The sequence below is a fragment of the Lagopus muta genome, chromosome 6, assembly GCF_023343835.1.
Source record: "Lagopus muta isolate bLagMut1 chromosome 6, bLagMut1 primary, whole genome shotgun sequence".
Taxonomy (NCBI): domain Eukaryota; kingdom Metazoa; phylum Chordata; class Aves; order Galliformes; family Phasianidae; genus Lagopus; species Lagopus muta.
In genome coordinates this window covers 21,667,131-21,694,864 of record NC_064438.1, presented here as the reverse complement: position 1 = coordinate 21,694,864, position 27,734 = coordinate 21,667,131, and the positions used below count along the sequence as shown (strand labels likewise).

The 27,734-nt window shown below is 51.3% G+C and overlaps 1 protein-coding gene across 1 annotated transcript in view; it reads left to right on the top strand.

Moving 5' to 3' along the window:
- Positions 1 to 14,054: 14,054 nt before the first annotated feature.
- Positions 14,055 to 27,734, top strand: part of ALX4 (ALX homeobox 4) — a 28,293-nt gene continuing 14,613 nt past the window's right edge. Inside the window, exon 1 of the mRNA XM_048949442.1 lies at positions 14,055 to 14,648. Coding sequence (XP_048805399.1) covers positions 14,249 to 14,648 — 400 coding nt within the window. The 5' untranslated portion in view covers positions 14,055 to 14,248. The remainder of the gene's footprint in view (positions 14,649 to 27,734) is intronic.

The window sequence follows — 27,734 nt, the reverse complement described above, 5'->3', positions numbered from 1 at the left end:
GGGGATTGGGGCTGTGATGCCAACCTGCCTGGCCAGACTACAGTGCCTGCAGCCAAGTTCTGCACAGCCGAGCAGCCCTTTTCCACCACAGGATTGGCTAATGGTTCCTCAGAGCTTTCAGAACAGGTTTTCCTGATCGTGTCACCAGCGAGTGAAATTCAGAGCCTCTCCCCTGACTTCCATCCCCCACATTTTCTTGCCAGATCTCTGTGGAAGGGAAGGAGAGTTAGCAATATTCACAGATCCCAGTCATTAGGCCTTTCCTGCGTAATTTCTAAAATGCACTAAGAGAAAGGGGTGAGAGGAGGGGGAATAAAGAAAAACTCCTTTATTGTGCTGAAGCTCATAAATTCACTGCAGGATGATTTATAGCAGCAGAGCGTAGCACCTAACTCAAGTCAATGCAAGAGGTTAATATGAAAGGTTAAGGAACTCGGTTCTGGCTGATTTATGGCTGGTCTGTCGGCTTTTATCCTGACCACAGCTCTGCAACTGTAGCCTGGGACTCTACAAAGCACAAGAGGGGGTGGCGGTGTTAAAAAAAATAATGTGTATTTAGACATTATCCCTGCCTATAAAATAAAGACCCCAAAACACTTAAATGACCGAGGAGCTTTCGTATCACCATATGCCACTGCAAAAGCCAAGTGCCTCCGCTTCTTTACTCACAGGCTCTGAGACCAGCAGGGACGGCTGCGGCCACTTGGCTTCCTGTATTACACGGGCAATAGGGCTTCCCCAGAAGCTGGGCTGGAGCACGTCCTGCAGAACGCCACCAAGCGTGCCCGAGAGTCTTCGAACTCCACGACACCCCTCTTTCCCTGACAGGCAGCGCTGCTGTCAGAGGCTACAGAAGGATACCTCGCTCCAAGGGTGTATTTGTTTAGCTCCAGTTTCCAGCCTTTGCAGCTTAGGATGCATTTTTGCTTGCAGGATGGAGAAACCCCGTGTGCGTAGACATTTCTGTTTGCAAGTATCTGCAGCTGGTGATCCCCAGCCTTAGTCTCCAATGGAATCATTCTCTGCACAGCTGCCCACTCTTAAGATTTCCTTGCTGATCCCACCTTGCCAGCACTTCCACTGCCAGACAGACAGAGCTGGGTGTAATGTGTGGTCTTACTGAGGGTTGTGCAACATCTGTCCCCAGAAATATGCAGTGCTCTACTAGTGTCGCCTATGCATTAAAATCCATGAATAAATTCATTTCTAAGGAATTCTGTTTTAATCCCATATTATACAAGCTTTCAATCTAGAAGTGTTAAAACAGATATCATCAAGGAATTCTAGTTGCCAGTTTGAATGTAAGTTGACTTTGTCAAGCAGGCCTGTATTGGCGTTTGGAAAAAACAAGCATTTATCTTACAGGGCTAGATCCTGTGAAGCCATGCACAGGCAAGAGACTTCTGACGATGCAATTTGCCATAGCCTCTGCAGTGTTTAATCCATGACCAATATCAGACTACCCAGCCTGTAGCTCCCTGAATCTTCTTTCAGACCCAGACTTGGTATTGTTTATTCTTGGAGTCTTGTGGATTTATCCTAGATTTACCTCTGTAACTGAGAGCCTTGCCCGGGCAATTTGGAGCAGCTCTGAGTGACTGTATGTGCTGAAGAAGGGACATAGCAAGGATACTTTCACCATAACATTTAACAGTAATGATCCAAACCCACAAGAAATTCCTGTGCCTGAAAGTCTATTACTTTGTTAGAGAAAATCGGGTTTGCCCTTAGATTTTTTTTTTTTTGGAAAAGCATCTGTCTGTCAGCAGTCTGGGAGGTTAGATGTATCAGTGCTCCAGCCCAGCATCAGCCAAGCTATTTTCTCATTCAAGGATGAAAGGGGATTGAGGCCACCCTCATGCAGTGCAGCACAAGGGGACATCAGCTGCCCCTGCCAAGCCGCAGTGTCCTCACAGGGACTTCTGCAGCCTATGGCCGTGGTGGTCTTCACTCATGCTGCTCACCACATGCCATTGCTGAGCTGCTCCTCCAGCACAGCACAAAGGATGCTCACGTGCCAACACAGAGGGGACGGTGTAGCCGCCTGTTTGCAGATGCTCTGTGTGCCAAGGAAATGCTCCCAGTCAAAAATAGCCAGTGGGTTCACACGCGTTGACTAAACAAGGCACAAAGCTTTTAACCCTGCCTGAAACCCGAATCTCCTGAGGATCTCTGATCAGCGAGAAAGGTACCATTATGTGCTAGGAAGAGGCACCGTTTGTTTCTTAGCTGTGTAACTAAGCTTTTTGTCTTCACTTGATTTTCCTTATGGTCAATTATGGTTGAATGAGCTCAGATTTTAATATCAGTGTGTTTATGCTACTAGTCGCTATTCCTGCTGCTTCTGGAGAATGGGGAAGATTGGCTTATGGCCCGTATGAGCACAGGCTGAGAGGGAGACAGACAGACAGAGAGGAAAGAAAGTTAACTTTGGCTGCAGACTACACTTTATCCAGTTTTCTAAGAACAAGTAATGGGCATATTCCTGCTCTTGGCTCTCCAGGCATTTGAATAATCCCCGAAGTGCTCAAGATGTACAAATACCTTCGAGAGCTCTTGTGTTAGGGTGGAGTACAGAGTGACTTAACTGAGTTATTCTAATCTGGGAAGGTGGGCATTCATATAAAGAACTGGACATTTTGTACACAACTAGTAACGTGCTTAAACTTTTGCTATGGAGTATTTCAAGCACAAAAAGATCGAGTCTCTCTCTCCTCCTGCCTTTCCTATCACCACTTGACATCAGTGATTATGGACCTTGGCAGAAAAACTAAATCACAGATAAAAAAAGTAATATAAACAGAAAGTCTAATCCTGCTGCCAATGAGCTGAACAGCAAAACTTTTATTGACTTTAGTGCAGGCCAGACTAGGCCCATGCATACAAAAATTAGGACAAGTCACTGTCTATACTGTGTGAGCCAACATGATGTGGGCTTGGGAGGCCAGAGAGAATATTTCTCATTGGAAACACACCCACCCAAATGTTTGAAATACTGCAGTTTCACATGAACTAAGTGAAGGACGCAATTCCCAAAACTCAACTTTCCTCACAGACCTGGGAGTATGTTTCCTGGACAAAAATGATATATATATGTATATATCTTTTTAGCAGGTTGAAAAACAAACTTAATGTGCCTATAGTAGTTGCACTTATGTGCATTTGTACTTATGCTGGAAAGATGGGTTAAAGAAATGAGGTTTTTGAACACTTGTCAAGACAGTTGGCATGTTCTTCCGACTTTGAGCTCAGATACTTCTTTAGACATCACTAATTTAATACCACGAGCAGCCTCTGTTGTAGAAAACCAGTGTAGTGTTTTACTTCCTAACCAGAGCTGTACGAATGACTACAAAGACATTGGATTGTTCCATAAGGGGCCAACAACCAGGGCAGGAGACAAAGAGGTGGATCCGGATAGCAATGGTTCTGTGTTTAGCTTTGCTGGAGATACTTTCTTCCAGTGGGCTAATTTAATTTCCAGATAAATTTAGTGACAGTAGTTCCCCATATCTGCAACAGAGTGTAGGGACGCAATCTTGCAGTTCCAATCAAAATCACCCTTTTTTCTTTGCTACTGTCATTAGCTAGGGGTCTCAAAAAAGGACAGCCTAAAAGGATTCACTTAGTGAGCTCAGGCAGCTCCTGCTAGCAAAACAAGCAGTGCTTGGCAGGCTGACAGCTGCTGTGTAGGTGTGCAGAGGATGTCAGGGTTAGAAATCCAAGGGGACACCAACAAACTGTCCCCACTGCTTCTGGCAATAGGATTTTTGGGCACTGCCTCAGCCTACCAGCCTCACGCCCCTGGTAACCCAATAGGGCTGATTGTGTGGAGAGGAGATAGATGTCAGGCAAGGGCTAGAATTTCACTTTATCCTCAACTCTGCAAGGAAGCAAACCCTGGTTTCTGTGATATCTGTGAGGTCTCTGTTCATCTGTGCAGCTCAGTGATCTCATCCTCACTGCTTGTCCCAAGGTAAAATATATTTATGGATTTAAGGTGACTGAAGGTTTTTAAAACAAATCTCTTCTTATCCCTCAAGAAATATATATATATAAAAAATCATATCTCAGTTTTCTGTTTTGTTTAAATGGCATCACACTACTTCATTGCCCTCGTGGAAATATCACCCAAGAGCTGCCTCAAATATAAGCTAGAAGAGAGCTGAGAGTTGAAATAAATCATACCAGTCATCCAGAGTGAACTGTTATTCCCATTCTCCTTATAAAAAGAATATTAACCTAGTAAAAAAAATAATAGTAATATAGAATAAAATGCTGAGTTTCTTGGAACTGGCTGTCAGTCCACTGGGTCAATTTAAAGTTTTTTAAAGAATATATTTCCTTCATCCTGCTTGAGGCCTTGAAGAGGAACTACTATGCCTCTTCCAGTATTTTGCAGTGCTGTGTGCTGTATAAAAAAAGGACTCAGGTGGACATATCCCTGAGCACTCACTTCTTGTCCAGGCCTGCTGAGAGTCTTGCTGATTCTCAGTGTTGGAATATAACCAACCTAAGCCCATGCAGCCCTCCTTCTGAACAGCACTGTCCTTTTAAAACATCATTGGATTTCCCCTCTTCTGAATTGAAAGAAAAGGTGTGGAGTCAAATGCCTTGTACAAATCACCATGATGTATTTGGGGCCGTGTTGATTTGTACAGGTTAAAAAACAGCCTGGGTATTCAGTGTGCTGAGCCTGCTGTAGGGAATTCTGCAGGGAAGGAGGATGGGAAATATCTAACAGGTAAAAAGATGGAACTTAACCACTCCAAATACAACAGGCTCACATTTCAGACCCACGTGACCCCAGACTGATGTGTTTCTTAGAATGAGTCCAAAAGTTCCAAAAGCTGTTCACTGAGAGGATCACTCCTGCTGACTGCAGATACATGTTCCGTTAACGCTGTTGTGTTGTAATAATGAACAGCCTTGCCCTTCAGGCCTATAGTCTGCCCAACTATGTTTCTGTTGAAGAGAGGAAAGAAATGGAAGGACCGTGTTTAGGTGTAAAACTGGTGTTACCATCATTGAAACCACTCACCTGCACTGAAATCAATAGAGCAAGCACAACTTGAAGGAAAAGTCCTGGTGCATTTTCTAATCCTTCTGTGGCTGCAAATACAGTTTTGACATAATTGGCAAGGAGATAAGAGCTTTTTTATCACTGTGCCTGGTATCAAGCCTTGATATTTGTTTCATGCTACTGAAATGAACAGTGGCTCACTGGAAGATACCACAAACATGTGTAACGTATTTTTGGCCCACTGTGATCTGGTTGTCTTTTTTTTTTTTTTTTCTTTTGGCTGCTTGTTATCAAGACAGAATTCAGTTCCAAGAAGTTCATTCCACATTGCAGCCAATGCAGAAGTCCATTCCAACTTCCATGGTATGGAAATTTCAGAGAATCACAAACTGCACCAAATCCTTCTTAGAAGCCGCAGCCCTCATTACTAGTAAGGTGCTTGGACACCATTTGTCTTTTACACTGAAATACAAGAATTAATGTGAATTAATGAATTAATATATTAACAGATCCCTTCACTTCTGGAAGTCATGACCGTAGTGTCTGGTTTATGAGGTACGACTTGCCCCATGCACCTCATGTCCTAAGCCAAACAGCATAGAAGAGGTTGAATCTACAGAGTGGTTTTCTCCATACACCTTGTTGATTTTAGACCAGAGTTGCACGTGAATTTAAGAGTGAGATTAGCCTGCACTTCAGAAGGGATTGGATCACTCCTGTGCCATCATAGCAGAAGTGGATGGCAATAACCCAGCGTTCTTGGCCCAGGGCACAGAATCTTTCTGATTTTCCTGCTGAAAAGTGGGGAAATATGAAGATTGTGTTTATGTAGTCAGAGACCATAGAAATCCCATAAGAGAACACAGATGAGCCAGTGAACCTTTGGGGACCAGTGCTGTTTGGGCTAAAGGAGGGTGTGCTGGCCCTGAAAATTCAGCGTAACATCACAAGAACAGAATGGAGAATCTCTGGACCTGCCTGGGATCTAAGGAGAGGACAGAATCTGGGCAATCCTGCTCTGGTAGCAACATATGAAAAAGTTGAAGTGCAACCATACTTTCAGCACAAGGGATGAAAGTTGAGATGTGCCTTGCAGAAAGGGCAATCTCAGACTTTTCTGCTATATTTAAATCTGGTTACTCTTTAAGCCCATTTGCTTCTCCTGGTGTGTCACAAACAGATGAGCTTCACATGCTCTGAATGTGAAGGTCTCCAAGATCAGCCCCAGTGCCCTTTGCAGGCAAGTGCTCAATGTACAGATGGGACACATCCCTCATTAGTTAGCAACCTGGCTATGTAGTGTTGCTGCCCTCAGCACATTTTTTTAACTACATCTGAATCAAGTCAAATTCAAGGGTTGCTACTTCTGGGCAAGCAATCAGAAGTTTAAATCACATCTGGGTAAATATTCACCACTGTATGAGGGTTTAAGCTGCTCTCAGCAGAGTCAAGAGTCATCTCTTGCAGTATGCACTCTGGCTGGGAAATGTTCTGTCACATCTGGATGTTCCACCACCTATCCATGGGGTTTCTTCCTTTCTCAGTGGAATGCGTGGACTTTGAGCTGGTGAAAGTGAAGGACTGGTGGCTTCACAGATAAGCAGGTGCTCTGAGAGGTTCAGATAGTTCTGCCATTTACCTCAGACATAACTGGCTCTACCCCTAGTGTTCTGGCCTTGTGTTACGTGGCCAAGATTCAATCTGTAACTTCCAGACTGCTGTCTCAACCTCAAGCCCCCAGAATTCTCAGTCCCAATGTGGAACTTTGCTTGACACAAGTACAGCTCCCTGGGGTGCTGTTCAAATGTGCCAGGGATGAAGGACATAATGAGAACCCACGGCAGGACATCTGCTATTTAAGCCAGGACTGGAGCCTAGGCCTTGGCAGATGTCTAGGAGAATCTTGCCCAAGTGTGCTTGTTTTCCTCCTTTCTTTTTCCAAGTGTTTGTTTCCCAGTTTGCACTAAATTTTATTGAAAACATCAGGCTAATAGCAATGGGGAGAGTGGTTGAGTAGATTTTGCCTCTTTTTCCCTTTTCTTTCTGGAATGCAGCCATCAAAATAAACATTAAATACAAAATCCTGGGGCTTGAGTTATTACTTGTGAGGGTGCTGGGAGGGAAATTTATAGCAACATTACTGTGTTTTGCTAGAAATCTCTTAATGCACCAAAGTGGAGAGGTGTGTGTGTTTTTTATTAAAATGTTACACTCTATAAATCTGAGCAGCAGGGAGGACACAGGTGGCCCTGGGGCTCAGCTGAGTGGACTGTCACTGCTGATGGGAAGTTCTGGCTGTCCATCCAAGCATCGGTGCAGCCACAGTTCCTGGGATGCAGTGGCTGTGGAGGCACTGCTTTTGTTTCATAGACAATATCATTTTTGCTGTTGGTTGTGCTTCTTTTTTTTCCCATCCTTCTGGTCTGTAAGCCACCAAAACACAACAGTTCATAGCAAGTCATTGTTCCTGCTTTGGAGGTGGGTTCGCTGGTGGTGTCACTCAGGCTTTCCCTCCCCAGGCCTTTTTAGTTCCCTCTTTAGATGATGGGGAGATTTCATGGGTGGATGATCCCTAAGAGCTGATGGTGGCTGCTGATGGACAGAAGTCATTCATTCCCTGTGGCTGAGTGAGATTTCTGGCTATGCAGTTCGGAGGTCAGCTGCACATAACCAAGGTTTCTGACTCAGCAATCTAAACCAGTGTCCAGCCATCCGTCTGAACTGCTGCAGCTTTCTCAGTCTCTAGGAGAAGTTCTGGACCTGGGGAAATCCCAGCCTTCTGTGTTCCTGCGAGTCTCAGTGCTCTTACACCCAAAACTCACCTGTGAGAACAGTTGATGCTGTTTGCTCACGGGATAGAGCTGGCAGAGACCAGCAGGACTCTGGAAGATTTTCCCAGCAGACAGCAAACTCTGTGGCTCTGTGTGGGTTTGAGCGATTGCTTGCCTGAGCTTCACTTTCCCTGCCTCAAAACGAGGGCATGAGATTTTCCAGTAACTGTCATCCCCATGCAATGTACATCCAGGCAATCTCACTGCCTGCCTCACTGCCAGCAACATTTATTGGGTGCTTTCCGTAAGAAAGAGAAATCCTGAAGCATCCTGTGGAGAGGATCTGAAAGCCTTGCGGATCCACATCCCCCCATTCAGCACAGCACTGACACTATCAGCACTGATTGGATTTTTTTTTTTTTTTTTTTTTTTTTTTTTTTTTTTTTTTTGTGGGAGCTCAAAAATAAAACAAAACAAAAAAAACGGAAAAGCAGCGTTCCTGGAAGGCTTAAAAAAATAAGCAAGCAAACGAGTAACAGAAAAGTGAAGGTCGTAGCTTTGGTCAGAAGGCTCCAGGAGCGGCAGCGAGCCTCGCTAGGAACCCGTCTTGGGACAGGATGGGGAAGGGGGAGGCAGCTGGGCAGCACAGTGTCCCGAGAGGAGCCGAGAGGAGAAGTCGAGCACGTTATTTCCAAACGCCCTTTGCATCCTGGCGCTGCTCCTCTCCCTTGTCGGGACATTCTTGGACGGGGCTTTTCGACGCCTCTCCTGACCTCCTTCCCACGCAAAAAAAAAAAAAAAAGTCCCTAAAAAATAATTCCTATCCATTTATTCCCTCCCCGATTGAGCCCGATGGGAACCTCGAAGAAGGGGGCGATCCCTCCGGGGCTGCTCCGTGGATCGGCGCTGCCCGCAGAGGGGTGAGAGCAGCACAGTGCCGCACGGAACGGGCCCGAGCCGTGTGTGGGAGCTGCCGTGGCCGCTGTGGCCGCCCTGAGTCCAAGCTCCGGCTCAAATCACACAGAAAATTGTTTGCCCTGGCAGCCTGGTATGTTGCTGTGATTTCTCTTATGGGGATAGAATTATAATAAGAAAAAAAAAGAAAAAGTCTTAACGGTTAATATTCTTAGCAGCGGGTTGAAAATTTCTTTATTCGTCGGGCTCCCGTCGTGTTTGTTCTCGGGATGATTTTCGGTAGTTACTCAAGAAAGGTGGATTTTTTGCGAACGACCCGGGAGGAAATAGCGGTGCGAGATGGGGGTCAGGGGAGCCGCGAAAGGGACCGCCGGCCGAGGGGACGCAGCCGGGGCTCCGAGCGGGGCAGCACGGCAGCGGGGAGGATCTCCACGAAGCCCGGGCTCTCCTCCCCTACCTGCCTCTCCGGGAGAGCTTTCCGTCCACCCCGCAGCGGGCACCGGCTGCTCCCGGCCGAGGGATGCGGGTGGTGGGCGGTGGCGCAGGGGCCGAAGCAGAGCTCCCTCCCCGCTGCCCCTCGACGCTTCTCCCTCACTCGGCCTCTTCTCCCGTCCCGTCCCGTCCCGTCCTCCCCCCCGCCGCGGGTCGTCCCGGCTCTGCCCGACTTGGAAAGGTCAGGGGGAGCCGCTCTGACAGGTGCGCCGAGTGCCGCCGGCTGCCTTGCGCTCGGAACCCCGTCCTCCGCGACCTCTTTGTTTCGTGCGCAGGGCAAAGAGGACATTCCCATGAGGGGAAACGCCTCACTCACGATACATTGCGGCCCCTTCGGGGGCTGCCCTCGCCCCGTACCCGGGACTCCGTGCCGAGGGTCCTGAGGAACCCAAGGCGGTTCCGTGCCACACATGGGCTGAGGATTCGATCAAAAAATAACCCCTGACTTCAGAGAGAGGTCTGACGAGGTCACGCGCCAGTGGAAAGTGTCGAGGAAATTAATAGCAAGTGGATTTTTGCCTGCGGGAAGGAATTTGCAGATAGCCACTGATAATTCCGCTCCTGCGATGCCCTCCCAGCTGACGGGCATTGGTGCTCGGCAGCGCACTTTGGCTCCCCAGGCCGAGCCCTGCGCTGCCCACCCGCGTCCCGCAGCGCGGAGAGGGGCGCGGGGCCGCCCCTACGAGGCTCTACCATTGGCTCCCGCCTGATGGCGTCATCGCGGGCCCCGTGATGCCAAAGGCGCTGATTTTCGGTTCCGTGATTTTCTGAGAATAATGGAGGTGGGGAAAAAGGGACGGAACGTTCGGGCTGGGCCCGGGCACGGCATCCCGGGAACAGAGCGTAGAGAAGGGTCCATAGTTTCACCCTAGAGCGACTCGGCCTTGAATTGAAAACGAACAAGCAAAAAAACAAACAAGAAAAAAAAAAAAAAAAAAAAAAAAAAGAAGAAGAAGGAAAAAAAAGGAAGACTCAAATAAATTACCATTATTAATAATATATATTTTTTAAGTTTTGCTAGGAACCGGGGCGGGGCGGGGCTGGGGGCCGTGCCCGAGGGCTCAGGCAGGTGCCAGGTTCGGATGCACACAACGCAGACCCGGAGATCGGTCCGGGGCACGGGGCTGAGATGCAGCGGAGGGACTTCGGAGTGATGAGGCGCTGTGTCTGCACGACCCCAGGGGGGCAGGGGCAGCTCGGCCCGGCCCGAGCCTTCTCTTGCTCTCTCCCTGGGGTCAGCTCTATTCCAATATAAACTCCCTCATGCCGCCAGGAACGCGTTTTAATAATGATCGACATTACACGGATAGAGGCAATGTGTGTATTTTACGTGTACCTCCGAGCACAGCCCCGCCCGGTGCCGGGTGCGCTGCAGAGCCGAGAGGTGCAACGGGGCTGTTGCTGGGCAAAGTCCGCTCCTGAAATAAAGACTCGACCTTCGCCCCTTTGGAAAAATAATAATAATAACACTAATAATACAAATAACACTTTAGGAAGCCTAGCACAAGGACTTTTTCCCCTCTCTCCTCCTTCTCAGTGCCGTTATAAATAGGCCACCTTCAGATTTCGGTCCGGTACAAAAGGAGCCCGCAGCTCTGAAGTGACCACGCCAAATAACTCAATGAGAAAATAAACCGGAGACGGTTTCCAAGAGCGAGGCTCTGACAAAGGGCGGGGGAGAGGGGTGAAAGGTGCCCGCGTCTCTGCAGTCCTTCCGGCGAGGTGAGCCCGCTCCTCGCACACCGCGAGGGGCTCCAGGAGGGAGCAGTGGTCCCGGAGCGGCCCCCCGACCCCCGCTGTGCCTCACCCTGGGATTCCCCCGGCGTGAGCTGGAAAAGCGGAGGAGCGCATTCCGAGCTTCTCCCCACTCACGCGGCGGCACCGGGGGGTGCTGCGGCCTGCGGCCGGCCCGTGGCACACGCCGGGGTGGTTGAGTGGCAGGAGACGGGCTGGGGTCGTTTTCGCAGGGGTCGCGGTGTAACATCCACCCGCCATCGCCCGCCCCTCGCCCTGCGCCTCACCCCGAGCTGTACCCGCTCCTGCACCCACGGAAAGCGAACGGCCCTCGGGAAGGATCCTGCGGGGCCGCCCCCGGCAGCCCGCTTCTTTCGGAGGTTTTGCCGGGAGGGGATCACGCACGGTCTCCGAGGAGGACGCGGTGAATGGTCCCGACACGGACCGGTCTGGGGACCGCTGCCGCTCGGAGCCGGATCGCTCCTACCTGGGCGTCCCCGTGCGGGAGGTGACCCTCGGGAGTGCCGCCTCCCAAACCAGCAGCGGTTATGCCCGATCTAAAGCACACACAAAAGCACGCTTCGTGAATAGCCCAGCGGAGCTCAGACTTTTCGGCCGCTCTTCCGCTTTTCCCTCTTGTACGTATTCTTTGTAGGGACAAAGCAGATTCGGAGATACTCGAAGGAAGAACGATGGGATGGGGTCGCGTCCCTCCCGCCCCGCGCCACCTCTCGGAGCCCCGCACAGGGCCGTCCCGTGCGGGATGGGCGGCGGCAGGGAGAGGCGCCCGGCGGCCGAGCGTCGCGATTCTGTTCGCGGGGCTCAGCGCACAGGAACGGGGCTGGCGGGTCTTCCTCAAAAATAGCCGGGAGGGCTTCAGAGAAAACTCACCTCGGGAGAAGGAGAACTCTCGGGACAAGCGGTTTCCCGTTATTCCCCACCACCACCACTCTGCCAGGTATTGGCGTACGCCTTTTCTCTCGGTAACGATTCCCGTGGTAACCGCCCGCTCCCAGAGGCACAAATCGGCCATTAGAGAGAGGGGTTTATTGCATTCCTTTCCGCGGGCTGCGCATCAACCTCCGTCGGGACCCAATTTAGTTTTCGTTGCAGCCCGGGGCTAGGAGGGGCCGCGCAGCGCTCCCCGAACCGACCCGTCGGTAGCCCCGGAACCCGCACCCTGGCGCTGACGAAAAGATAATAATAAAAGAAAATTCATTTCCATCGTTTCCCGCTCCATCCTGGAATCTCCCCCTCTCTCATTTGTTGCTGTTATTTCAGCATCAGCTTCGCTGAACAGAAATCGCCACAGATCTGCACGGTTTCTTTCGCAGAGCGGTGTCTCCACAGCCGCACAGCCCTCACTGCCCGCACAGCCCTCACTGCCCTCACCGCCTGCACTGCCCGCACGCAGCGCGCACGGCGGCCCAGGAGGTGCTCGGGGCTCCTCCGGCTGCGGGCAGCGGGCATCGGGAGCGCCCCACTGCCGCCCGGCTCCAGGGCTGCCTGGCAGTGGGGAAAAAACGGCGTGCGTTAAGCTGCTTTGCTTTTTATTAAGTCGTGGAGAGGAAGAGAGGGAGCTGCAGTGGGGGAAAAACCGGGAGGTAAAGAGAAAAACGGAAAAACGAGGAAAGAATTAAGCAGGTAATAAAGAGAATAAGGAGGGAAAATCCTCTGGAAGCTGTCTTGGAACAGAAACCTGAGGGAGCCCGGGGCGGACGCACGGCTCTGAGAGAGAGGAATGATTCGGGACCAAGCGCGGGTGACGCGGGGGGAGCCCCGTTCTGTCAAGGGCAGCGTCGAGCGGTGACCCCCCGGCTCGCTCCGTCCCCTCGGCTGCTGCCTCCCCACAAACACGCCGGGGGAGGCGGTTGCCTCAGCCCGCCGGCCCCCCGAGCCGCCCCCCGCTCCCCCAAATACATACAAAGAGATGAAAGCCGAGGGGCTGCCCCTCTCCGCGCTGGGAAATGAGCCGGGGGCAGCGGGGGGACACGCGGGCTGGGCTCGGGGGGGACTGCTGGGGACAGGGAACCGCCGGAGCCCCCGATCCCAAAGGAGTTAAGGGCCTTCTTCTCCTTCCTTTCCTTTTTTCCTGTCTTTTTTTCTTTCTTTCTTTTTCTGTTTTCTTTTTTCCTTTTTTTTTTTTTTTTTTTTTTTTTTTTTTTTTTTTGACTGAAGAACTGTGGATGCAGTTTGCGTAATATCTTTATTACTGAGAACTTCAAGGTAAGTGGGCAATAGGAACCAGATGTGGGGCCGGGAGGAAGGCAGGGCGAGGGCGAGGGGACGTGCGAGGGGCAGCGGGAGGTACCCGGGGGAGGGGGCATCGCTTTGGCTGCTGGGGGGGCGGTGGGCGGAAGGTGCGCACTGATTTATTTGTAAGCCCCTTTTGGGCCGCCATTGACCTCTCGGAGCAGTAAGGCCCCTTCCAGACTCCGCTCCTTTGCAAGTTCACGTCTGACCGTCCCAAAGCCTATTCTGTGCTCTCGGAGGCCCCGTTGCATCCCCTCCCTGCCCCCCGCTTCCCCCCCCCCCAGTTAGTTACACCTGGAGAGAGCGCGGATGTCCGGAGGTAAAAAACCACGGCCGGGTACCCGCTGCCAGGAGACGGAAAGGCTCCAGGAGAGCAGGGAAGGGGTTAACGGGGCTAGAGGAGGCCCAGAGGCCCGCGGGGACCTGCTGTAAGGAGCCCAAGGGAGTGGGGGGGGCGTGGGTTAGGGTTGGGGGTCCCTCAGCTGCGCCGCTCGGCCCAGGGTAGGAACAAATGGAGCGTGGCAGCAGCGCGAAGCTCCGCGCATCCCCGCGCCTGTCCCGAACCGCGTTAATGCCATGTGCTCGTCTGCTTCGTTTTCTATTTTTTAAACATAAATAGCTTTATTTTTTCTAATGAGAAAGATACGACCCCCACCCCCCTCTGCCTCCACACCCCCATCCGCATCCACGCACACCCCTACCCGGGCCCCCTCCCCTCCACTGTCATCATCTCCATATTAATTGGGGGAGAGGTCTCTCTTTTTTTTTTCTTTTTTTTTTTTCTTTTTTTTTTTTTTTTCCTGTGCGTGGGGGGGAAAGCGACGAGAAGAGCCTCTTTGGGCGGCGGAGAGTTCGGAGGGAGAGAGAGTGTGGGAGAGAGGGAGGGATAGAGGGAGGCAGAGCCCCTCTGAGATCGGATCGGGGCCGGGCGGCAGCGGCTGAGCCCTCTTACAGCTCCCGGCCCCGCTGTGGGTGTGCGCGTATGCGGGAGGGGGAGAAAGAGAGGCTCCTGGTGCCCCTCCAAGCGCATTAAGGACACTCGGGCCTTTTAATTTTAGGAATGAATGCTGATACTTGTGTTTCTTATTGTGATCCGGCTGCCATGGATTCCTACTACAACGCAGCCTCCCAGGGCGCAGACGGCTCCTCGCCTTTTAGGGCATTTCAAGCGAGTGACAAGTTCGGCCCCGCTTTCCTGGCCGCCAAAGGACAGAGCTTCGGTGACAGCGGCGCGAAGTGCCGGAGCCGCTACAGCCCGCAGGAATGCCCGTCCCTGGACGGCAGCGGGCAGGCGCCGGGCCCCGCCGCGCCCCCGCCCGCCTTTAGCAAATACCCGCAGCCCCAGCAGCAGCCGCCGCACCTCTACATGCAGCGCGGCCCCTGCAAGACCCCACCGGAGAGCAATCTCAAGCTGCAGGAGAGCGGCAGCCACAACGGAGCCTTGCAGGTCTCCTGTTACGGTGAGTGCGGGCCGCGCGATGGGGCCGGGCCGAAGAAGGGCTCCCGGGGCCGGGGGGGCTCCGGGAGCGGCCGCGGCTACCCCTCGCCTCATTTTGCCGTGGTTTTGCGGCTAGCGCCGGGGCGGGAAGAGGCAGAGGCTCGAGGAAATTCTGGTAAATGGAAGAGAAAAGCAGTGCGGAGAGCCGCTCCTTGCTGAATGCCACCGCGGGATGGCTGCGCTGGGACAGAACTTGGGGCGAATGTCTCCGCGCTCTGCCCACGCCGCCGCCCCGTCCTTCTCCCCCGCACGCTGCTGCCCGATGCGGCCGTGAGCCGGCCGGAGCCCTGGGGCCGCTCCCCACGCGTGTCCCGAGAGCTCTCCGGAGGGGGCGAGCTGTGCCCGGGAGGTCGGGGAGCGGAAAAACAGGAAAGAAAAAAATAGGAATAAAAAGAAATCAAATCCGCGACCATCTATTTTTTCAGAAGAAGGGAAGGTGGAAATGAACTTCTCCCCTGGTCCCTCGGTGCACTGCGGGCAGAGCGGGGCTGCGGTGCCCCTGTCCAGGTGCGCCCGCCGTGACCCTGCCGGGCAGGCACGGGGACGGTGACACGGACAGACCCTGCCGGGTGCGCTGGGAGCACAGGGAGGGCAGCGGGGAGGGGTGGGGGAACTGTAGTATTGAGACGAACTCCAGCTCCCGCTTTCCCGTCTCCCGCCGCCACATCTACGGCGGCTTCTGTACCCTCTTTGCTTTCTCTTTCTCCCCCACGCACCTTCCTTTCCCTCTCTGCAGGTGTACGAGCACGCAGACTGACCTCCCCAGCCCCATTCGCCCTGAGTAAAGCTGAAGGGATCCCCGCACCCCTCGTCCCATGGCCCCGGGCACAGCTCTCCTCTCAGCTGCTCCCCCGTTATTTACTCTGCGCCAAGACCCGCTCCCCGGTGCCAGCCGGGGCCGCTCCCGTCACCCCATTTTGGTGCTGCACGCCTTCCCGTGGGAATGGGCCGAGACCGGCGGGTGGCCATTCCGCATCCGCGGAGGGGCAAAGCGGGGCGCGGGGGAAGGCCGGTGCCGCCCCACCACTAACCGGCTCTCTTGTTTCCGTAGGCTGAAAAAGCCCCGGGCGCCAGCTCAGCTCGCGAGGGCGTTTTGCAGCCCAGGGCAGAGCCGCCCGAATCTGCCCCCGCCGTCACACTAGCGGGCGGCCCCGATACATCTCTAAGGGGATTTCGGATGGAGCTCCGGGTCGGGAGCTGATGGCCCGGCGCGGCCCCGAGCGCAGTGCGGTGCGATCGGGATCGGTGGGGCTGTAATAGGAGCCACACGGCTCCTCGAGGATAATTAACAGCAACACTAATAACGAGGGCTAACGATTTAGGAGGGCGTCTCGTTAATGGTAGCCACGTTCGGCTTCCTCGGAGCGAAAGCAGCGATGGCGGCAGCGGGCTGAGCTCCGCCGGGCGCGCACCGCGCCGGGACCCTCGGGGCGGTGGCGGAGGCGGCCGCTCTGCTCCCGCGGATCGCAGAGGACGTCGGAGCGGCGGCGGTTCGCTCGGGATGGCCGGGATAGGCCGAGGCCCCGCGGCTGCTCCGCTTGTCCGGCTCTCCGAGCCGCCCACTGGAGCTCGGTTCTCTATTAAAATAACCCCACTCAAAATAAAATAAAATAAATATATGTATGTACGCATATATATAATAACAGCGAGAAAAGCACGAGGCCGTGGAAAACGGAGCCTCTCCCCGGCGGTGCTCTCAGCCTGCTCCTCCCAGCGCTCGTTGTACTGGGGCCGATGCCCGTTCGAGCCTCTCAAACCAGCCGGGGGATTTCTTCTTTAATTTTAATTCCTTAATAAACACGTTCCGAGCTATAAAAAGCCCCCGCCTGCCGTTTATAGCTCCCGGCGTCTATTTCCAGATCGAATCCCTTCCATTGCATTGTACGGATAAATATAGGCAGGGAGGGCAGCGGCCGCACATCGGCGCAGGAAGCGAGCGGCGGTGCTCGGGGTGCTCCGCGGGGCTCCCCCCGCTGCAGACGGCCGCGCTCGGCTCCAGCTGGCACCGCCCTAACGGGGGGCTGCGGGTCGGCCTGCGGACCGGCAATTAAAGAGAAATCTTCAATAAAGCCCCGGAGCGGGACACATATCGCGGTTCTCAGATGATTGATGCGCCGCGGTGATTGAGCTGCTATTTCTACAGTGCGGAACCGGAGTTAAGTTGTGTGTCCTGAACTTATGTGCGTCTATACCCGTACACGGCAACGCGCGCGGAAGTACGGGCTGGAAAAAAAGCTACGGGCGGTGGAATATGATGGGAATATGATGGGGACGTGTACCCGCGGGAGGCAGAGAGAGGAAACAGCCTTCTTCGTGCTGAGGAAATCTGTAAGTGCGGGGTTAAGCACATAACGAGCATTTCTTGTCTTTAGAGAGCGGCAAAAAGCGCAGTCTGGAACGCGTTGTTGTTAAGCAGAAAGCGAGTGCCGTAGGAATTATTTGTCCGCTGCGCACTTTATTACTGTTACTATTATTTTAATTGACACTTCTAATGTTTTTCTCCTCCCCTCCTCCCCCCGATGCACACGGCAGGCCCCCCGCCTCCGGGACACGTCGTGCCCGGTGCCCGCCTCCGCTACCGCGGTGGCACCGCTCTCCCGGTGCTCCCTTCGCCGGCCCCAAGCGGGGCGATGCCGCGCCCCCGCCCCGAGCCTGGTTCCGTCGGACCACCGCCTGCCCCGGTGCGCGCAGGGCGTACGGTACCGCGGGGTTCGGGGTGCGCCGCCGCCCCCGTCCCGGCTCCTGCCCCGCGGCCGAAGGGAGGCGGGCGGGGAGAGGGGGAGCTGCTCGCACCCCGGGGGCCGGGAGGGGTGGGGAGGTGCTGCCCCGGCCCCCCGCTATAAAGGGATGCCGTCGGGACGCGCGGCGCGGCGCCAGCGGAGCGGGGACGGAGGAAGGAGGACGGAACCCCGGGGAGGAGAAGGGCGAGCGGCCGCGCCGGCGCTCTCCTCCCCGCAATAGGATCAACAAATCCGCCGCTCAGAGAGAGGAGGGAGCTCCCGCCGGGAGTCAGGCCGAGGCGCTTGGCGGTGCGGGGTCTCCTCCGCGGGAGCTGCGGGACCCCCTCGGCCAGCGGCACGCCAAGGTAGGGCCCCGCTCGTCTATCGCCCTCGGAAGGGCTCGGTCACCGCTTTTCGCGGAGCTGCGGCGCGCTTCGCGTGGCTCGGTCGGAGAGCTGGCTGTGGAGACCTCGATAAAGATCCCGGCCCGTGTTGTTTATACCGCTCGTGTGTCAGCGGAGAGGAGCTCCCCCCGGGAAGGTCTGTTTTCACGGGAGCGCTGTTTGTTTTCCATTTGTCCGCTGCCGAGCGGGTTTAGCTCCGCTTTGGCCCCGCGCTGCTGTTGCGCACAGTTGTAACCTTACCGGAGACGGGACGGGTGCGGAGAGAGAGAAAAAAAGACTTCGACTCGTCCTTGTCTGAATTGTTTTGAAACAAGACGGGAAAAATACCGATGGGGAGAGAGATTTGGAGATGCTTACTGCGTGCGTCTTTTCCTAAGGGTTTGATGTGTTATTAACAATATATGCTGATGCCAGATAGCGCAAACGAGCTGCTTGTGTGTTATCTGGGGCTGCAGGCTGTTTATTTTGTGCTCCCTTTGAGTGCGCTCTTGGTGCGGTTGCATGACTAACCGGCTGCAGTGATTCACTGGCTGCTTTCTGGGTGATTGCTCCAAACAAGTTGTGAATCAAAAGAGAGTTCCCTGGCTGTGGTTTCTAACCTCCCAAGTCAAAACCCGGAGCGGGTTTAAGGGGAGCTGATGAGCAGTCTTCAGTCCTTCAGATCTTGAAGATTTATCCCCCTTCCAAGCCCTGCATTCAGAATCGTGATGAGTTTCCCTTGTAAGAGAGAGGTGGTGTCTGGGAGGCTCGCAGCCAAGCTCTGCGCTGGAGGACATCTCCAGCCACAGCCCTTCAGCCCAGCTGAATCTGTTCAGAGTCTTTCAGCAGCTGTATAATTCTCAGGTAAGAAGCATGGTGCGCTTTGGGCAGCAAGTGACTTCTCATCCCATTTTTCAGCTGGAAGAACTGAGGTTCAGGATGCACAAACAGCTCGTGCAAGGCCAGGCTGCCACCACGCAGTGGCATCAGTGCAGTCTTCCCCAGGCCCAGCTCCAGCAGCAGGACTCTCCCGCAGCTGGGGAAGGATTGGTGGAGTTACTGCAAAAACTCAGCAGGAAGAGGTCCCTTGGTTTGATTTTGGAGGGGGTGAGCTTGGCTTTCCTGAGCCAGGCCCTTGTTTGGTGCAAGCAGTTGTAGCAGTCGGTGTGTTCTCATGTGTCTGGGTGCCTCAGCACAGAGCAGAGGCTCAGCCTGCCAACCTGCATGAATGGGCTCAGCTTGGGCAGCTCAACAAGCGGTGGGTTGGTCACTGCTTTTCAGAAAAAGCTGAGAAATCCCTGCCACAAGAGTAGTGTGTTTCTAAGGCATTTCTCCTATGCCCCTGGAAGGAGAAAAAGAAAAAAAAAAGAAAAAAAAGAAAAAAGAAATCCTGATGTAACTGTTAATCAGTTTGGAAAGTAAAGGTCTTACATATGCATAGAGATATGCCTCCAAAAGGAAAAGAGACAGCTCTGGATGAGGAGAAGACTGAGCTGTGACACAGCTCATAGAGGATGCTGTGATTTGAGAATCATTTACAGAGGGGTGGATAGGAAGAGTTCATATGAATAAAATGTAATTTACAGTTTATTTACAGTTGACAAATTCACAGCTGTTCTGTGTCTGTCTGCTACCCCAGCTTCTTAAGTAAAAGTTCTGAAGTAAAAGAGGAAAGCTAACATGTATACGAAATGGACAACCTCCTCTTTATTTTCTGCGTGAGTTCAGGCAGATCAGCATTATTACACACACTGACTCTGCTGGGCTGTGCTTTTGTTTGTGCTCACACACAGCCTTTGCATTTTGACTGTCACTGCTACAGGCACAGTGTGAAAGAGAACTTCTGGTCAGCGTAGTGTTTTAGGGGCACTTTTCTGTTGAAGAGAGATGGAGGGAGAAGGGATCAGAGACAGAAGAAAGGAGGCAGGGAAGGGAGAGCTGGGAAAATTCGGAGGAGTGGTGTGTGGTGGCAGACAGCTCTGTGCAGAAGGTGGCCTGGGACTGATTTTATAGAGAACACAAACCCACCAGCGTCAAATTCTTCATCTCTCCATTGGGGATAGCTGTGATTCAGCAGTCAGTAGCTGCTGCACTTGGGTCTCTGCAGGGTCTGACTATGACAAGCTGATATGTCATAAACTGTGGTCTAGCTTTGTTTGCTAAAGACTTAGCTCAGTGGTTTAAATGTCTGTTGAATCTGATAATTACCTTTTGGGGGAAAATGTGAATTAAGGTTTTACCCTGTCAATGTTTATCTGCTTGGTGGAATCAGTACCGTTTCTAGGTATGTTCCTTATTAGCAAGATCTGTATTCATTAGGTGTGAGGCAAGTGCTTTAGCAGGTACCAGAGTTGGAAGGGCAAGATTTTTCAGTCAATGATAGGTGTGCTGTACGCTGAGGTGGTGTGAAAATGTCATGTTACCTTGAAGACAGCATCTGCCTTTGTTTGGTAAAAGTCTGTGAGCAGGGATGTTGCTGCAGGAGGGAGGGACTCAGCAATGAGAGCCACCATGCCAAGCAGAGCCACAGAGGGCTGTGGGGGCCTTGAGATGAGAAGGTACAGCAGTATAATGAGAAAGCTCATGCAAATCCTCCACACAGTTCTGGTGGTGAGATATGTGCGTGCATATAGGGCAGAGGGATCACAACCAAAACCAAATTTGAGGAGTCAAAGCAAGACAAGGCTGCTTATTCAATGGAAAATGAGGAAACTGAGAAGACAGAACACTTTGGGCAGGCTTCTATCTGGGGAAAATAACAGGCACTTGTAATATCAAGCCTAGAAATGACTCTTGTTCATTCTTCTTGCATTTAAGGAAACAGACAGGGCTTTGCGTGCAAACACCACTGCACTGAAGAAGCACCTCAGGTCTCACCGGTTTCTCCCTGCACAGAATCAGCCTCCACAGGCCCTCAGATGCTGCTGACTGCTTCAGCTGAGACTGCTAATGCTGGTATCAGGGTAGGGCTTGGTTTCCTAAGGGGGAAACAGGGAACTGCATATTATTTTGGTGCAAGAAGGATCAGGTAACGAAGGTGCATACTGAAAGCCGAGCTAGTCGGAAGCAATAGGAAGTGAAAGGAATCCAAACAAGAATAAAAACAAAACAAAGCTGTAAACTTCAGCGAGTGAAGGGCAATGTTGGGAGATTTCCCAGCAGTGGTTGAAGACAATGTGAGAATGACGTTCTGCAGGGACAGTGTGCAGGGAGACCCGTGAGCCTGGCTGCAGGACTCCGGTTTTCGAGGTGATGTGGAACTTGGGGAAGGGGGGAGGTTTTAATGGGACAGAAGAAAGAGAAAAGTGCTGTTCAGCCTCAACCACAGCAAGGGCTTCTGAAGGAATGGGAAACTATCTCAAACTGTAAACTGAAGGATCACCAAGATACCGGTGTGCTGGTATTGGCTGCTGGCCCAGTGCCGCTGGGCTGTCATGTAGGGGTTGGTCACCCATAGGATCATCCATTTCCAGCATGTGTGCTCTGTAACACAGGAAAACATCAGGGATTTCCAGCCCCAGCAATGCCACTGGCAAAAGGACTCTGTAGGAGGTTATCACATGTCTATTTTCCAGCTGGATGGAGCCTGGCCTGGCAGCACCGATCCACAAGGAGAGCATGAGGCTGAGCACTGAGCAGGTGTGGGCTGCAGCCCAGCCCGCGTGCCGATGTCTGGGTCAGAAGGCTGCAAGCCCTCCTAGAGCACTGAGTGGTTCTGTTCCAGCCTCTCCTCTGATGGTGCATGCCCAGACCTCATCCTGGAGTGGAGTCAGGAGCACAGCTGTGGCAAGGACCCATACCTGAGAGCTGAGAAGCACTCAGTTATAGACATAACCTGGCTTATCAAGATTTGCTCTGAACTTTTGTAAGCAGATTGGAGCCAGATATCAGTCTGAGCTAGACAGGACACAGCCAAATGCTAGAAGGCAAGAGGAAGAGGAGACCCACCTACATTGGCAAAAGACCTGCAGACATTTTGTGCTCCCCACGTCTCCAGATGCCAGTGAGGACTTCCAAGATAAATAGCCGGTGGACCAATTGCTAGACATTTAGGCAGATTGTGGAGAAGGAGGAGGCCAGAAACACTCTGTGAAGCTGTGGGATTTATGGCAGTTAAATATTGCATTTCAGCCCTTCAGCAGGAGTCAGAAAGCTGCTACTGGAAGAGAGGGAAGCTGGTTTCTTTAAGTCATACAATGTCCTATGCTGGGGAGAAGAGTATTTTCATCCAGCTCATACCACTTCAAACTATTAGAAGGACTTCTGCAGGATAGAGAGCAATGGGAGGATTGGCTGCAACATCAAACATGACTGCAGCGGCTGGGTTAAGTGTGGCTCTGGTAGGGAGTGGAAATATGGGGAGGCTTGTTGTAAATATATAGCTAGTCAGGACAGAGCCTCGTAAAACCTACTGAAAGGCCTAAACTCCGCTCAGGAAGCAGGGGCACCTGGAGCTGTGCATACTGAGCTGGGTGATGCTGCTTTTAAGTTAAGGCTGAGGCTGCAGCAAGGCTTTGTGGTGCCCAGGGCCGGATATTAAGTTTGTGTTCAGACCAACCCTCTTTTAATTTCCTTTTAGGAGGGGTACATTTGTGGCTGATTCTATGAAAAATCCCCTTTCCCTTGGCCTTGGTGGCAAAAAGTGGTGTTCTTGATAATATATCCAATTTGCCTGCATTTGGCAGTGGTCCACTTGAGAGGGAGGTCCATGCAGGAACCCAATCTGCTGTAGCAAGAGAGGGACTGCTGCGTGTGTGTAATGTACGGGCACTGCAGATGCTTGTTCAGGTTCTGCAGTTGTTAACCCGAACTAGACAGTGGGAGACAGTGGGGCAACACAAAATGGAGCAATTCATGGGTGGAGGAGAAATTCCAGCGGGAGACTGAGCCTGTGGGCTCCAAGAGAGATCCCAGCAATGCTCAGAGTGCAGAGTGCTGAGGATGGTGTCTGATCACTGAGTCTTTCAATGCCTAAAGACATTGCTCGTGTTAAAGAAAGAGGTTTGGGCAATGTTTGTAATGCTTGCTTCTGTGGGCAGGTCCCTGAGCTGTCTCTTTGAGCTACCAGCCAGCTCTTGGGCCTTGTTTCTTGTCCTCATTGGGAGAAAGGCCAGCAAAAACTTCGCTGTGCAAATTATGTTAATCAAAGGATGCTTGTGCCTTGCCATTAATAGATAATATCTGGGATTTGCTGTACTGCATTCATTTTGGTTTTCACAGTGGATCTGTGGAGGTGAAAATGGCTTTCGTGCTGGGACAAGTGCAAAAACTGTGGCATGGGTTCCCCAGCACCTGTGTGTGCTCAAGAGACTAACAGAGCAGGAAATGCATGGCTGGCCACACTGTTTCTGAGAAAACTGAGGGCATCTCTGTAAATGGTGACCTTCCAGGGGAAATCCCCAGTGTGAGAGAAGAGCGACATGGCACTGGATATTTCCCCAGCCTTCACAGCCCTCTTGGGCACCAACCCAGCTGCCAGGGTCTCATCTGCAAGCCTACAAGAGTTACAGAACACCACATACTTGTTGCAAGAGGGGAGTTTCTGCTGCACACAGACTGGGACAGGCACTGCACTGACATGAGACAAAGTGTACCTGACTGCAGGTATGGAAGTGAACTCGTGTCCTGGCATCGCATGGAAATACGAAGTATTCTTATTTCTTCTTTCTTTCACAATCTACAGAAAACTCTTCTGCTTCATTCAGTAGATGTAGGATTACAAGGAGGTTCAAGGAGCTACAAACAGCCCTCAGAAATGCTCCCAGTATCAAAGCAGGGTGCGATGCAAAAAAGATTCATTCAGCAGACATGCCTGCTTTGTTGTGTCTATTCTCTTCAGAGTAGCTGAGGAGAACCTCTCTGGGAAAGCTTAGAATTTGAAGACAAAATACTGTATAGGAGACAGGGAAATTGAAAACCGAATGATGAGTGCTCGTGAGAGTTCATTGTATCGGAAACTGTCCAAAAATAAGAGGTTCTGAGGTTTTGCTATGATATCAATACCACTGCATCCCTTGAGGTTGTGTTCTCTCTTAGGCCAAGAGATAACTAACTGGTTGTAGCAGAAATGCTAAGTCAGAGCCCGAACCAATGATTGAGCACCTGGTGGAAGGGAGGGCCAAGCCAGGGAAGCTCAGGTGTATGCAATGCCCCTGAATGACTGCACCCTTCCCAGACCCCATTTAAGGGTTGGTAGTGGAGGCAAGAGTATCTTGGAGGTTCCTGCATACCTGAGGTCTTCTGCAGGTAAGCAGTGGCTTTCCTTTGTTTCTGTAACCACGGCTGTTGCATTTGAGCACATCTTCATTTGTTGCAGCCTAGAGTTGTGCTACTATGCTGTTATTGCTGCCTATTCCATTGCATTACACTGGTTTTGGGGAAAGCATAGAGAGGTAATGGATAAATGCTACAGGAAATGTGATGAGTTTCTTGGAAGGGCTGTATCTCAAAATAGGTTTCCAAAGATGAGGAGAAATCCTATTGAGCTGTAACTTCTGGGTACATCACTGCCGTTTGTTGATGTTGTTGGGCTTTTGCCTGAGATTGAATCTGATGGACAATATTTGTTGGTAGCTATGGATTTCTTTAGAAAATGTCCTGAAGCTTACCCAAAAAGGAACCAACAGGCTATGATAGCAACCAGGCTTCTAAGGGATGCATTTTTCACCGTATTTGGGGGTATGGACATGATGGACATGAAGAACATGGAGCAAAGCTGATGCTTTTTGGCCAAAGTATTTCATCAGGTTTGTTAGATGCTTAAAAATGTAGTAGGAGTATTCTATGGCTGGAGGCTTGGGGAAGATTTGGCTAGTGCTGGGAGGAGACACTGATTCTGGCTGTAAATTCCTCATGCTGGCACGGATGTTCCCTTGTACGCTGCCTGGACTTCTGGTGCTGATCTTAAAAGGTCTGGGTTATCTTGCATAGTACTAGGAACCCAGGAGTGGGTTACCTGGGTACTTCACAGAAGAACAATAGAAGAACCAGGACCAACCCAGTCCTTGGTCTGTTCTGTTTGTTTTAATGACTTTCAGAGAAGTAGAAGGGAAAAGCACAGCCTGATCCCAACTGTCCTCTTCAACCATTACCCAGGAACCATAGCGTGCTCCTTACAAGCAGTTCCTGAATTTGGGCCATTTGGCATGCCAGTCTGGCCTACCTAGACTTGCAAAAATCTCCCAGTGGAATGGTTTGGGTATTTCCAGGGGAAAAAGTGAGTTCTACCTGGGGTAGAATAAACAGTCTCTGAGGTAGGTTCATATGTAGACACCTGGTTGATCCCTTCCCATCCCTGGAGATAGACAGCTCATAACTTCATTTGAGCTGGAAGGGACCCTTTAAAGGCCATCTAGCCCAACTCCCTGCAATGAACAGGGATACCCACAGCTACATCAGGGTGCTCAGAGCCCTGTCCAGCCTGACCTTGTGCCTCTCCAGGGAGGAGGGGGGGGGCCTCCTGGCCCAGGAGGATCTGTCAGAGGGTGCTGGGTGTCCCCTCCAAGCCATGAATGTTGAGTCTGATGGGAATTATTTCCTTGCTGAGGGGATAATGAGGAACGGCCAGGTTCATCTAGGGAGATAACAGAGAACAGTGATTTTTCTTTTCTGTTTAGCTGAGGTTATGTTCTTGACAAATTGCACTCGCACACACCATCTCTCTCAGCTGGTAGTTATTTACAAAACAGTTATTACAGGGGAAGGTTATTTATTCCAGTATGCACTACAGCCTAAGTGAACTTGGACTCTATAGCAGTTGTGAGATCCATATTTATAGGCACCAGCTTCATCTGCTGTAGGAAATGACTGTGGGGTTTGACTTAAGCTAATTCAGAAAGCTGCAGGCCCAGCCAAAGGGCTTTTTGACCCCTTCTTTGGGTTGGGGAGCTCTTACTGCTTTTGCTTGGCACTAATGCCTTAATGCTAAAGCCCTGGCTTCTTGCAATCCACAGCTTTCTGTGCTCAAGGAGTTTTGTAGCTTGGAGAACCACTATTTACATCTGTGTCTTTTCCTGAGAGTTTTAAGAACAAAACAAGTTGTTTCAGCAATTGCACGTGCCTCTTATGTGTGCTGCAATGTTATGACTAAAATATGCAGTCAGATAGCAAATCTGAGAAGGTGTTTTGTAGGAAGCTGGGTTTGAGATGAGAAGGAAGAAGAAAGTAACCTGCTGTGGTCCAGCAAGGTCTCCTCGCAGACATCTTTTCTCATCCAACCCAACGGTTAGAGATGCCCCAGGAGATGAAGAACAGCCAGTTCTGTTCCCTGTAGCAGATGCCCTGAGTCCTTGGATGTTGGAAACTGAAGTGATCCTGGCTCTACTCAGCAGTTAGCACATTAGTGTTGATGGGTTCCTGACTCATGCAGCCAGAAGGTGATTTGTGTTGGTAAGCTGCAGGTGGGGATGTGATGGACTCATGGAGTCTTTCCAGGTGCCTGGGTGGGTGAGCATCACTGCTGGAAATAGATTTCTGGGGCAAATTCTCCTTTTCACAAGTTCCTAAAAACAATTTCTGTAAATATCTGCTAATGTTTACTTGACATTTACAGTCATGCATGACAGTATGATCCTATTCTGGAATGTTAACTGGAAACAAGCACGAAAATGGGCATGAGCACCGTTGATGTGAGTGCAGTTTTTAATTTAGGCTGATTTTCATGGTCATCATCTTTCATATAATGACCCACTTCTGCTGAGAATTAGTGGTGCTGCAGGAGTTTTGCTGTTTTGAGGTGCTGTGATTTTGTTGTTGTTGTTCTCTGTTCAGAAGCACGATACCAGAGTCTCTGTGTCTACTGTCTGACACTTCCTATAAAAAGCTGCCTCCAAGTTGCCTCTAACTTAATCTAAACTTTTTGATTTAGGCTAAAATACTCCCACAGTATGTTTGCCTCTGACTTTTTTTATAATACTGAAGTTTTTTAATTTCATCTGAATCTACTAAGCTTTTTCCAAGAACATAGCTAAAATTAAGTGTATTTTTGTTTTCTCCATGTCAAAAAAAAAAAAAAAAGAAAAAAAAATCTGACACGGCCTTTTGTCAAATGTGGTACATGGTGCTGTGGGGAGCACAGTGGAGCTGGGATTTGGGTAGAATGTGTGCCTTCTGCCTTTCCTCTGGAAAAGCTGTCCAGAAACAAGACTGAAAGAGCTGTGGTTCTCACTGGCCTAGTAATGACTGATCTTTGACTCTCAAACCTAAATACACAGCAGGTTTCACGTGCTCTGGACAGGGTTACAGCCAGCTCTGAGTGTACTATTCTTGTAATGGCCATTTCCTCCTGTAGATGGTCCAACCTTCCTCAGGCCTGGGTGTTGTAGGGGAGCAGGTGAAAAAAGCTGTCCCTGGGGAAGCAGCAGAAGACCTGGGATATAAGATTTTATGGAAAAAGCTTGGTCTGAAGGCTGGGGAGTGTACTGCATTGAATGGGGGCTTTTTTTCCCCTCTTATGGCTTGGGTTGTGCAGTGCTCTGAGTTATGTGATATGAGGAGTTTACCCTTTCAACAATTTGTGGCTCCCCTTTCATAAGTAAGAAACATTTCTGTTGAGGCTTTCCTTGTTCAGCATTACCTAATGGATTTTTTTTTCCTTAATAACTGTCATTTGCCCTGTGCCTTGCTATTCTCAAATGAAAATGAAAAATGTCAGTTGCCAGCTGTGAACAGCATCCATTATTCATTTGCTAAAGGAATCTCAGGCCCATTCATCCAATTTCCTCTGAATGTCTCATCAATAAACCTTTACCTTGCTGCTTCTATAAATCATTTTCATCCCTTTGCTTTGCAAGCTAGGTGCTTGAGGTCTTGCACAAGCTTCTCACGAGTCGTGGGTCACATCAGGTGGTGGTGTTTCTACTCCTTGGTCAGCTGGTAAAACTTCATTAAGAGGAAATCATTGGGCTGCACATACATATGGATGACGAAAGCATTGTACTGAAGCAA